The sequence below is a fragment of the Furipterus horrens genome, unplaced genomic scaffold, assembly GCF_987537825.1.
Source record: "Furipterus horrens unplaced genomic scaffold, mFurHor1.1.pri manual_scaffold_1, whole genome shotgun sequence".
In the NCBI taxonomy this organism is placed as follows: domain Eukaryota; kingdom Metazoa; phylum Chordata; class Mammalia; order Chiroptera; family Furipteridae; genus Furipterus; species Furipterus horrens.
The window spans coordinates 137,541,581-137,555,471 of NW_028327171.1; the positions used below are offsets into that span (position 1 = coordinate 137,541,581).

Genomic DNA, 13,891 nt, shown 5'->3' on the forward strand with positions numbered 1-13,891 from the left:
TTTACATTTTAAAAAAAGTGGCTTGTACATGAGTGTGTATATATATATAAAACAAAGCACTGCATCACCATGTCTCACTGACTATAGATATAGATGAATAACTGAAAGACAAGGCTTAGAAAGAGAATTATCTTTCCAGTCTCTTTGAGCCCTTATATGTTCCTTTTTCTTCCTAACCTGTGCATGTCCTTGGTGGATGGACATCTGAATCTCTGCTTTATAAGATAACCTGGCTTACAGAAAATGGACCCATGGAAGTCTGTCCCCTACCGTGTGAAGTGTGCCCAACAATGACATTGTGTGTACGAACATAAGAGAAAAGTCAAATCTAAAATATTCAACTATGAAAAGTCATGTTTCATCTAAAAAAATGATCCATTTATTTATCTTAGTACATTTACTTAACTCTATTAATTTCTAGTATGTAGTAGTGTTTGAGTTTCCATGAGAATTCTTAGTTTCAAATGTCCTATATTACACAGGAAGAAGATCAAGGAATAAGATTTTGTTGTGGTTGTCTTTTAAGATGTTAGAATTTTTTCCTATTTTTATTACAGAAGAAAAGTTTTGATAGAAACATACAAATGCAGTTCTGTGCCCAAGTATATCATTGAAATAGTTATGACACAGAAAATAAGATTTAGAGTAAAAAAGGGAAAACCACATTTCAAGTAATTTGTATTGTTATTCAACAGCTAGTATTGACATAATTAAGCAGAAAAAAAAAATCTATATATTTCAGGAGATTTATGGCTCCAAAAAGCCATATAAAAATTTATTACACACTGACCATGTGCTAGGGATTATAGTTCAGAAACCCAAAGACACTAAATTAGTTACCATTTCTGAAAGAAAAATCACTTTCCAAGAAAACACACAGTAAATTACTAAATTCCCATGGCTCCTTTTATGAATTTTGTTTTAAAATATACTTGTTGTATTTATTGTTCAGTTCCTTCACATTCTAGTTTGATATTTTTACCTGTATCCTTGCTTAGTATCTATTATGTTCTCCTCTCCTGCTTGCAAATAGCTGATAAGAGATCCAATTCTCCTACTTCCCTTCCTCCTTTTTTTCCCCAAATGCTTATCCATTTCCCTGCACTTACTCCCAGTACTTTTTAACAATTTATCATTTTTAAACTTTTATAGGCAATATGAAATAACAGTTGACTTAATTTGTAAATGTACTTGGCTCTTCCTAAACTACAGTGTCAACCTTAGATGGTGAACTACTCAAATGTTTGCCCAAGTTCATACAGTTTCAGGTGACAGAGTAACTTTCCAACACTTTCCTGGCTATATAATAATTTGTATGCAGTCTGCCTGCTTTCTCAATTTTGCATAGCCTTCAAATTACATATGTACTTTTCCTTTACCACCAATCTTTTCTTCAAAAGAGTCTCTATTCACTGTCTTTACTCCTTCACTATACATTTTCTGCCACAAACTAATGTAATCCAGCTTTTCCTTTCCATCCCTTGAATTTACTCTCAGGAAGATAACCAAGAGATTTTCTCTGCTTTGTCTTTACAGTACACACTCCAGCCTACGCCTGCCCTCTTGATCTCCTTGTACCACTGTACAATTCTAACTGATCTTACTTTCTTAAAAAGAAAGAAAGAAAAACTCTTAAGAAAATCTTCTATAAATCCTGAGCCTACTTCTCCTTTTTGTATTACTGTCTTTAATTTTTAAATTCAACAGCAATTCCATTGCACTCCCTAAAGACAACAATTACTCTATACATTCTCTGAGCTTTCTCTTTTTAATGAGCCCAGAATCAATGCATCTGGTCTAAAGCTGAGCTTCGGGTCCAACAGAATGGTTACAGGTGCTCCAAGCTCAGAATGCAAACTACCCGTATCATCTCATCCCTGTTTCTCACAAAAGAGCCACAGAAATAAAATTTTTAAAATAACAAAAACATAATAATTTCAAAACAGGCAAAAAAGAAAAAAAGAAGGAAACAAACAAACAAACAAACAAACAAAAAAACCCTCCACAATATTCCTTAATTTTTTCCCATCCTTGCTCTACTTTATCAGCCAGGAAGACCTGTTATGCTACCTTTTAAAATGCTGTACCTATCCTTAGCTTGGGCTCTATAATAGCTTCCTATTTTGTCTTTTCTATCTCAGCATTATAGTTTTCATTCACACAATTATGACTTTTTTCTTTTCTTTGTTTCTTTAAATGTAAAATTGATTCCTTTGGGCCTGCTTTAAACCTTCAGTGACTTGCTAGTAACTACAAAATAAGATTTAATTTCCATAATATGGCTTAACCTGGCACCAAAAAATATTCACATCCTGCCTCCTTCCTCTAACTTGCCTCCTTTTTTGTTACCTGACTTTAATATGCAACCTGGATATAACCATATCAAATTACTTGCATTTTTCAATACTAATCCATCTACTAAGAATTCTCTTCTGTTTTGATCATTCCACTGTATTTACAGTTTAAGACAATTTGAATTTAATCTAGTCTATAAAACCTTTCAAGATACTTCCAAGTACTTCCCCCCACAAAGTTACAATCACAGTACTTTATGTACATACTTATCTGTTTAAATGACCATCTTTCACTTAGAGTTTGAACTCCTTCAGAACAGGATCACAACCTACTTATTTTATGTCTCAGTTAATAAATTATATCCAATAACATGCAGGTAATGAATGGAAAGATTTTTAAAGGGAAATTGGTTTGGAAATGTCTATTGGATCCAGATTTTAGCAGATCTTATATCTTAGACTAAAAGTCTTGTCATTGATTCTGCAAACATTGAAATTTCACTGGTGTTTCTTTATCAGGCCAGTGATTAAAAAAAAAAAAAAAAAAAAAAACAAATGTTTACATAGTATGTGCTATATTGCAAGTTCTGTTCTAAGTTTACTTAATATTAATGTAGTCAATTAACTGTCTTCTCTCACAGTTTGAGAAACTGAGGTACAGATTGGTTAAGTATCTTATCCAAAGTCACACGGTCAGTGTTGGGGATGGAGTTCTTTCACAGGGAGTCTGGCTTGCTGCACTGTCTCCCAGCTCTCACTGTGGAAGTGTTAAATGTGTTACCATGACTAACACCACCGGGATGCATTAGAAATTCCAGTACAGGCAGGGAGACAGTTTAAAGGGTTCCTCAGTTAATCCAGGCCCAAACTAGATAAAAAATGAAGATATTCCAAAGAATTGGAAGATTTGTTGATGATTGGAGATGTGGGTGATAAAATTTGGTAGAAAGAGAAATCAAGGATAACACCAAGGTTTCCTGTCCAGTCATTAAGAAAATGATGAATTAAAAAAATAAAGAGGAACATTTTAGAGAAGTAAATTTATTATTACACATTCCAGTAGAAATGTCCAATAAACAGGGAGGTAGGACTGAAGAAGTGATAAATGACAAGAGTTTTAAAATGAGCCAGAGGACTAGAAACCAGAAACTGAGAATATACTTGTAGTCATAGTTTTCAATGAGATCTAATAACTCCCCTCCAACAGCATGCTCTATAAATACTAGTAAGCATGACACACCAAAAGGGTGAAACTATAGTGCTCTAAAGTTCATATAATAGAACAAAGCAGAAAAGTAGAAACCTAATATAGCAATTCCAGATATAGATTCCTAAATTTTACAGAGCACACAATATCAATATTATCATACTGCAGCACAAAAATAGATCAGATCAATTTAGAAATAATCTGAATCAGTTCTATAATAACTATTCAGGATTGCACAGATACAAATTTCAGGAAAACATATTGTTGCAATGAAGGCAAATATCAGTTGTTTATTAATATTAATAATAATATTAATAGGCTGGTGTAACATATTTACCTTTACAGTCTAATTCATCAGAGTTGTCTCCACAGTCATTTTCACCATCACATAACTTGCCGTGAGGGATGCAGCGACCATTGTAGCAGGGCTTGAAACCTCTTCGACAACTTCTGTTTTCTTATTTAAAAAAAATTGAAACACATAATTGAAGGTCTTATAGAAAAACTTTTATAGAAAGAAAATCATCAATGAGATCTTATTTATTATGACTGGACTGTGGATCTGTAAAACAAGTGCTGAACAGTTTTGAAGACCTAGATTAGAATATTCATGCATTGTCAAGTAGTTCATCCAGTAAAGAGACTTTTTCATAAAGTATTTTAACTTCAGTGATTCATACATGAAGATCTCTTCAACTTATAGCCTCATTATTGTTTCTGGCATTTCAATCAGCAGAGAAATAAACAAATAGCACATATTCTGAAGGAATAAATTGCTACCTCTAACATAATAAAGGCATTTGACTCCTACTCCTATCTCTTTTGCACCTATCAAGAATTTTATAAGAAGAAACAAAATGTAGCAAAACATATATTCTTGAATCACTGAATCCATAAAATTCTCTTAAATATCATCTAAAGCTGTCTACTAGAATTTACTAAGAAGAAGAATGCCTTCTGTATTTTATTTAATTTAATGACAGTCTCCTGACATTTTCTGAGCTGGGGAAGAAGGTACTACTTACTGCACACTAATTTTGTATCAGGCTCTATATTGAGCATATGTTAATGTACATTTGTTTATTTAATGTTCTCAACCACCATTAGAGCTAAGTTTGTTTTGAGTGGGAGACTAAAATAGAGAAATAATGTGCTCACACTCGTCATACACTAGGAGGTTTGGGAACAAAGATTTAACCTCAGGTATGATTCCAAAGCTTTGAATCTATAACGGGTGTTGTAAAAACATACAACCCACAGGCCAAATGAAGTCCATGAGCCTCTTTTCATATGACTCTGGAGCTAAGAGTAATTTTTATATTTTTAAATGAATGGAAAAAAATTTTAAAATAGAGGATATGTGACAGAGAGCATATATGCTTCACAAAACCTAAAATACTTATTCGCTGGCCTTTAAAAAAAGTTTGCCAATTTCCATTTACACAAATAGAATCTGGCTTTTAAGAAGATAAAAAGAATATAAAAACACATTCTCAAGCTACTTCATAATAAATGAAAATTTGTAAACTGATTATTCTTATATTTTATATGCTTCTATATTTTTATAGGGTACAGGATATAGCTGTCATTCAAGCAAATATGTCATTTGAGGCAAATTGCCTAATATGTTAGTTACAGCTCAAGCATGGACAAATTACATTTGACTCTCATTTTAATTTATGGTGTGTTATTCTGCAATGTAAAAGTTTGAGAGAACTGCCTGTGAATTTAGCAAACTCCATCTTCCTTTTCAAAAAACATTTCACTGAATATTTAGGTATGATTGTTATCTAGATAATAGAACAAAGAAGAAAAGTAGACACCAAATATGGCAATTTCAGACATAGATTCCTAAATTTTACAGAGCACAAAATACAGATATTATTGTACCATAGCACAAAAATAAATCAGATCAATTTAGAAATAATTTGAATCAATTCTGTAATAACTATTCACAACTGCACAGACACAGATTTCAGGAAAAAATATTGTTGCAATGAAGGTAAATATAACTATTTTACTAGAGTCAAAAAGCCAGTCTCTACTTCCAAAGGAGAGGAAAGGGCTGAATATTAATTGGGGTGACCTACAGAGGCACAGCTAGTGGAATTCCATGCTTGATGAGGATCATGGCTAAAGCAACCAGCCTTTGTGCGTAAGAGCATTAGCTCTGGGCCAGTCTTGGAGGCAACTATAAAATGGACAAGACTTTGGTATCAACTCAACAACATGCTATTGACTGATGATGAGCCTTTGCTCCAAATTTAAACTGCAATATTCACCAATAACTGATATTTCTGACTTATAATTTTAGGAATGCAAACATAGAATATATTGCTAAAGATAGGTAACAAGACAGTTCAAAAGACAAGACTCCGGTATTTAAATTTGCCTTTCATGGATGGAAAACCATGAGAAAATTCTTCAATGAATAACATGGGTAATGGATAGGAAATAAAGTGTCAAATTATTATTAAAAAATTATAAACTTTTGTCTAAAAGAGCAAGTCACATGTGGGATCCTTACCACAGTAGAGCAGTTTTTCATCAGATTTATCCTTACAGTGAGGAATGCCGTCACAAGTGAGCTGGTAGTCAATACAGTCTCCATTACCACATTCAAATTCTGAATAAAGGTTGCAGGAGGAATTTTTAGCTGAAAGGGAAAAATCAAGAATTTTTATGTAATAACAAACATTTTTGATACCATAACAATTGTTTCCTTCATCTTAATTATAGTATTAGACTAAAATTGACCTTAATATAAAATTAAATAAAGGGCAATGGTTCATAACATTTCTTTATATAAACAATCAAAAGGCACACTTTTTTGGTTGTTTGTCTTTCCATCTCTTTGTAAAATTTTTGGGAGTTGCCTGACTTTAGTTTTCTTTTATGCCTATTTGTGCAGTTTTGTTAATTATTCGGTGATTGTACCTGCATATAGAGAAGGGAGGGCTTAAATATGACTATATTTGTGCACCTTGGTTAGCAGTCTACTCTTTTGTTTTTGATTTAATTTTTATTGTATTTTCTTCCACTATCATTTATTCCCGTTATACCCCCTCCCCCAAGCAATCATGATGCTGTTGTCCATGTCCATGAGTCCTATTTCCTTTTTGCTTTATCCCTCCATCCCCTAACCTCCCCACCCCCACTATATACCATCTGTTCTCCATCTATGAGTCTGTCTCTATTTTGCTTGTTAGTTCAGTTTGTTCAATAGATCACATATGAGTGAAATCAAGTGGTTCTTGCCTTTTACTGAAAGGCTTGGTTCACTTTGCGTAATTGTCTCCAGGTCCAACCATGTTGTTGCAAAGGGTAAAATTTTCTTCTTTTTTGTGACCAAGTAAAATTCCATTGTGTAAATGTTCCATAGTTATTTTATTCACTCACCTATTGATGAACACCTGGGCTGCTTCCATTATCTTGGAGATTGTAAATAATAATGCATTGAACATGGGGGTGCTTGTGTTCTTTCAAATTAGTGTTTTGGGTTCCTTTGGCTATGTTTCCACAAGTTAGATCACTGGGTCAAAAGGCAAATCCATTTATAATTTTTTGAGGTATCTCCATACTGCATTCCCATCCAAAGTGCAAAAGGGTTCCCCTTTCTCTACATCTTGGCCGGCACTTGTTGTTTGTTGATTTATTGATAACAGCCATTCTGACAGGTGTGAGAAGGTAGCTCATTGTGGTTTTAATTTGCACCTCTGATGATTAGTGATGTCGAGCATCTTTTCATATGTTTATTGGCTATCTGCATGTCGTCTTTGGAGAAGTATCTATTCAGGATCTTTGCCCATTTTTTAATTGTGTGTATGTGTGTGTGTGTGTGTGTGTTGAGTTTTGTAAGTATTTCATAAATTTTGGATATTAACCCCTTATCAGATGTATCAGTGAATATGTTCTCTCATTCTCTGAGTTGTCTTTTTATTTTGTTGATTATTTCGTTTACTGTGCAAAATTTTTTTAGTTTAATGTAATACAGTTTGTTTAGTTTTTCTTTTCTCTTGCCTGGGAGATATATCTAACAAAAATTACTATAAGCAATGTCCAAGATTTTACTGCCTATGGTTTCTTCTAGGGTTTTTATTATTTGGGGTCTTTTATTTAAGTCTTTCATTCATTTTGAATTTAACCTTGTGTGTTGTGTAAGAAGGTAGTCTAGTTTCATTTTCCTGCATGTATCTGTCTGATTTTCCTAATGACATTTATTGAATAACCTATATTTAGCCTATTGTATGTGCTTGCTTCCTCTGTGGAATATTAATTGACTATAAAGAAATGGGCTTAATTCTGGGCTCTCTATTCTATGTGTCTGTTTTCATGCTAGTACCAGGCTATTTTGATTATCATGGCCTTGTAGTATAGTTTGATATTAGATAGCATAATTTCTCCAACTTTGTTCTTCCTCAGGACCATTGTTGCTATGCAGGGCCTTTTGATGTTTCATATACATTTTTGAAATATTTGTTCTAGTCCTGTGAAATATGTCATTGGAATATTTATAGGAATTGCATTGAATCTATAGATTGCTTTGGGTAGTATGAACATTTTAATGATGTTAATTCTTCCTCTCCATGAATACAGTATGTGCCTCAACTTATTTGTATCTTCTTCAATTTCTTTCTTCAGTATCTTATAATTTTCCATGTACAGGTCTTTTACGTCCTTGGTTAGGTTTACTCCTAGGTTTTTTTTTTTTTTTTTTTTGAAGCAATTATGAATGGGATTGTTTCCTTAACTTTTCTTTCTGTTAGTTAGTTATTGGCATATAAAGTGCAACTGATTTCTGGATATTAACTTTGTATCCTACTACTTTGCTGAATTCCTTTATCAGTTCTGGAAGTTTCTTGGTGGACACTTCAGGATTCTTTATGTACAGTATCATGTCATCTGCAAATAAAGACAGCTTTACTCCTTCTTTTCCAATTTAGATGCCTTTATTTCTTCTTGCCTGATTGCTGTGGCTAAGATTTCCAGTAATATGTTGAGTAAGAGAGGGGAAAGCAGACATCCCTGTTTTGTTTCTTATCTTAAGGAGAACATTTGTAGTTTTTGCCTGTTGAGTATGATGCTGGCAGTGGGTTTGTCATATATGGCCTTTCTTATGTTTAGGTATGTTCCCTCAGTTCCCTCTTTGCTGAGAGTTCTGATCATAAATGGGTGCTGGATTTTATCAAAAGCTTTTTCTACATCTATTGATATGATCATGTGGTGAATCACATTTATTGATTTGCAAATGTTGTACCAACCTTGAATTCCTAGAATAAACCCCACTGGATCGTGGTGTATTATCTTCTGACGCATTGTTGTATTTAGTTTGCCTATATTTTGTTAAGGATTTTAGCATCAATGTTCATCAGAGATATTGGCCTATAATCTTAAAAATAATTTTTTTAAAGAGCCAGTTAAATGCTCTCCATACACACTGAAAATGTTTTTGTGTTTTCTTATTGGACTCTCTTTTATATTCTTCAGTATATTGAAATTTTCTAGTATATAGAGTTCTCATTTTTGAATGCTTGACTTGATTTATCTAATTTAAATTTTACCTTCAACTGGTCTTCCTCACTATCTAACTTCAGAAGAAATCTCTTTTGCAGTTTCTATCATTCAGAAGTATTAACATTGCTAAAAATATTATCATCAGTCACTTGGTTTATTCATGGTGGCACCAAGCAGACAGTTTCTTCCTTCCACACATTACCAGCACCTGCTCTTTGAAATGCACAGAATTCTGTGGGATGAGCTGAACAATGATAACTTACAAAGACTATGCACAGATGTTTATGGGTTCCAACGGACTGCTACCATATCTTCCCAACTCTAAATCTCAAGATTTTTTATTAGAAATTAAAAGTCTGAGTTTTCATGTGGTTTGCCCAATTTATGAGCACAGGCCACAACTGCAAAATACAGAAGGCCTTTCTACAGCTAAGTTTATTCTTGGAATGCTAGTATGTGATCCCTGTTTTAGAAAGATCTAAGGAAAAATAGACATTTTTATTCTTAAAAATAGGTTTACTAGTTAACTTTTGGAATCCAATTTTTCATTGTATTTTGTGTTGCTTCCTAGCTTGTACTCACTTCAGTTCTTGTTTAATAACTGTATGCTAAAGTTCAGTCATGCTAATTATGTTGGAAGTAAATAGAATTTATTTGTCTCTACTAATACAAGAACCATAGTTTAATTTTACAGTCTTCTGTCAATTTATTTTTAATTTTTATTTCAGGAAGATTAAATTAAACAGCCTCTAATATTCTAAATTCTCCAGGGTTTTATTTCTTTATTATTATTATAATTGAAGTCACTTAAACAGAATATCTATATATTATCTATCTGTCTACCAACTATCATCTATCTATGTATGACTTACTGAATTCTTTAAATAATAGTAACACCCTCCAAAGATATTTTATTTTTATTTTTCTTGGTGCAGTTTAAACTTCACTGGTCAGTAGCTAAAGTAAAATGCCATTTTAGAGAAATCAACAAAGAATTAATACTTAAAAAATATCATTAACTTTAAAGGAATAAGCATTAAGAATGGTGTCAGCATTACCATATACCTTAGATCATAAACTGAACAAAATTCAGTCACTTACTGAGAGTCTATTGACATTCTGAGCTTATTTAGTCTATCTTAAATTTACTCTTTTTAATATCTCACTTCCAATTAAAATTAATTTTTATGATGGAAAATGCCATATTTTTACTTTTATAGTTATGATTTTGAGGGGAAAAACAAAAATCATTCACAATAAGTATGTTTTTATTATGCAAACACTGTATGAGCACAATTCATGCTTAGGTACATTAATTTGATGAAACACTATTAAGTTTTTCTCCATCTTTCTGGAAACCAAAATGTGGTTCAGCTGTCTTCTAATTCTTTTACAAGATAATTACTTTATCTAATTCTATTTGCTATTCATTTTTCTGTTATGAGTATTGATAAGGTTAGCAATGTTGTGTAAAATGGAATTGCTTAATCTTTTTCTCAAGTGCATGACAACAAATAATTTTCCCTTCTTTGCCCTCAGGTAGGGGTTAATAAATGGCCTTTCACCACTTTAACACTAACATTAACATTCATGAACTTCTCTGGGTGAACTAATTCAGATGAGGATATAGATATGCCAGAAATGTCTTCATTCCCCAAAGATGAATCTGACAAGGAGTAGACAAGAATTACGTCCCAATCTCTCTGCTGGACCACAGGATTTCAATATGAATGCCAAATGGATACAGGATGACTTTATAAAGTTTTATCAGCTCTGAGAAATTCACCATCACTATGTGAATACAACTGTGCTTGTTTAAAATGACAGTTTCAGTTGGATTCATTTCCTCTCAACAGAGAGAAAAGGGTGGCTTAGTAGAGACAGATGTATGTAATCTATTTTGTAGCAAGGACAAGTGACCACTGTATACAAAGAAGCCTTGCTGTTTTGACCAAAGACAACACTTCACTACTGTAGTCACCTGTGAAAGAAACATGAGTGATTCTAATGCATGGCTAATACTGCAAGCTTACAAATGACATCAGATCCAGACCATTATAGCTGAAACCACAAAGGCAAACTGAAAGAGAGAGTTTAAGCAATTGCCTAAGCAATTCAGGGAAATGATAAATGATAACTAAATATGAGAATTTGTGGCCTGAATTATTGATATTGGCTAGCTTCAATTAAAGTTCTCTGACCAATTGCATTATTTCCTCATTTACTTGGGCATAATTTTAAATGAAAGTATTTTACTTCTTTTGCTAAGAGGTGCCTTTTTGGGTTGTGTTACCAATTTCCCAAGTGAGAAGATATGTTTAAATTCTTGTATTAGGTGCAGTAATTTCCAAGGTAAACCAAATGATGTCAAAGCACTTGTATTAAACAGTAGGTAAAAGATGATCATCCTGGTAACAAACAAACAAACAAAAAAAAGACTGAATATGAATATTTTTATGATGTAGACACACCCAGCTCTTCTGAATTTCTAAGATAAAAAGGTTTGAACATATAATTGAAGGGAGAAAAAAATGTCAAAAAATGACACTTCCTGTGAGTGAGTCCACCAATTTTCAGTAAGAAGCTTCTTTCCCATATACACAGAACATCTGACTGTTAAAGAGAAATTAACATTTCTTTTAATGTTGCTGGCTAATATTTTGTGGCAACATTGGACACTTGGACCCTTATTTATTTTAGTAACAGTTTTTGACACTTGGTTGTTAATAAGTATACATACTGATTAAAGATTTTAATGCCTGTGAGAGGTATAAACATCATGCAAGGCTGCAATGTTACATTCTTCATTAAGAGTTTGGAAATTACTACAAATAAGCTGCAGGAGACATTCTCTCTCATTTACATACCCTGTTAGACTATAAGTGATTTTACTACAAGGATAGGATACCAGCCTATATAATGGTTTATTTTAGCTTTGGCTAATTTTGCTGTTGATTGAATTTTCAAAGTCCTAAGAACTTCTCAGATGATCACTGTGTACAGGTATTTTTCTAGCCAGCCCAGTATCTTGCAGCCCACAATCAGTGACACTATTTGTCACTGTTTTGTTAACATTTTCAACCATATGTTGCTATAACAAAGTTGAATGGTGAGCTGAGTTTTTCAAGAATGTACAGATAAGCCAAATGGGCCTTTAATGTTGGAGAAGAGTATCACTTCATGAATGTAGTAAAACAGTGCCAATGTCTCCATGTATGCCATTTTGAGCAGTATGTCATCTCACATTCGGAATCTCTTTACTTACCCACACATTTGTTGTCTTCTAGCAATATTCGATCTCCTCTGCAGGAACAATTTACTCTTCCATTAGGAGTTAAAAGGCACAGGTCATGGCAACCTCCATTCAATAAAGCACACGGAGAAAGTTCACCTGCAATGATAAAGTTTTATTGATAACATGTTATATTGAATTCCTGTTCTATGTTAGACATAGATTAACAGGAAACTGTACCTTGATCTTGAAAGAAAGAAGGAAAATAGGAATGAGAGAAAGAATAAAGAAAGAACAAAATAACTCACAAAAAAGAGATCCAGGACTTCTGAAAATCTAAAAGATTTTAAAATATTAGAAAAATATGCAACACAGATCACTACACCATCTATCATATTTATCAAGGATATCGTAGCATTGAATGCACTAGTACTACTAGAAATCACACCAATACTACAAACAGCAATCTTGTAGGTCTTCCAGTGATTCAGAAATTTTTAATCCCAAGTACAAAGCTGGCTTATTACAAGGTACTATAATATTTTCAGGGAAACAATTTGATTTGAATTTTCAAAGATATGAGGAATGAGAGAGAATAGAATCTGCGAAACAAATAATTAAAAAATAATTGTTTTTTATGATAAAGAACCACAGTTTTACCTTAAATCTTTTAGATAATTTTAACATATTGAAATGTCAAATCCTGAATCCTATCCCCAGGAACTTTAACAAAACAAAATCCAACTAAGTATTACTAAAATACATAGAGACAAACAGGTAGACATTTCTGCTTGGACAGAAGCTAGAAAGGAGGAAATCTTGTATAATGTAACAATAAATCTGATTATGGTGGTGAAAAAGATAGTTTTAGAAATTATATAATTAAGAAATAAATTTGCTTTCTATTGTAACTTACAGCTATTGGTGTCATTGGCAACAGCTATGATTCCCATAGGCTGATGTGGAATATCAGAACGAAGAATTTTTGTATCTCCTCCTGTGTACTTGTTAGAACGTAGGATAGCTCTTCTTCCCCAGTCTGACCAGAAGATATAGTTGTCATAAACAGCTAAACTGAGGAAAGTTCCTGGCCCAGATTTGACAACAACCTGAAATAAATTAAAATATATATTTTTAAGATAAAGATAAATTTACTCCTATATGCATACCTACTTTTGCTTTAAAAAAAAACAAGGAATTAAGATTAGTTGGATGTAATCAATGGAAATCATCAGATAAAAATTCACTAAGTGTATTATTATACTAAGTGTACTATTATAATATTCTTTACAGTTTATTTTAATTATCTTAATTATCCTTATCTTTCACAATATGTATACTTAATATTTTAGTATATTTCCATTTACCACTGAGCCAATATTCAGAAAGAGATGATAAAATAAGTCACAAATTAATGACCTCAGCTTTCACTTTAAGAAACTAAAAGAAAATAAGTTAAACCCAAAGTAAAGTGAAAAAATATTAGAAGAAAAATCAATAAAATAAAAAACAAAAATAAAATAAAATAACAATAAAACTAAAAATAAAAGTTGAGAACAATACAGTGGATAACACATAATGATCAGTGGGATTTATTCCAGGAGTACAGATTTATTTAGCATTTTAAAAGTTTATCAGTGTAAT

General features: G+C 32.5%; 1 protein-coding gene across 1 annotated transcript in view; it reads right to left on the reverse strand.

Annotated features, from left to right (window-relative positions):
* LRP1B (LDL receptor related protein 1B) overlaps positions 1-13,891 on the reverse strand; it is a 1,919,366-nt gene that overhangs the window by 313,694 nt on the left and 1,591,781 nt on the right. Inside the window, exons 44-47 of the mRNA XM_090279551.1 lie at positions 13,164-13,356; positions 12,281-12,406; positions 6,029-6,157; positions 3,839-3,958 (exon numbers count right to left, since the gene is read on the reverse strand). Of these exons, the coding sequence (XP_090135677.1) occupies positions 3,839-3,958; positions 6,029-6,157; positions 12,281-12,406; positions 13,164-13,356 (568 nt within the window). The remainder of the gene's footprint in view (positions 1-3,838; positions 3,959-6,028; positions 6,158-12,280; positions 12,407-13,163; positions 13,357-13,891) is intronic.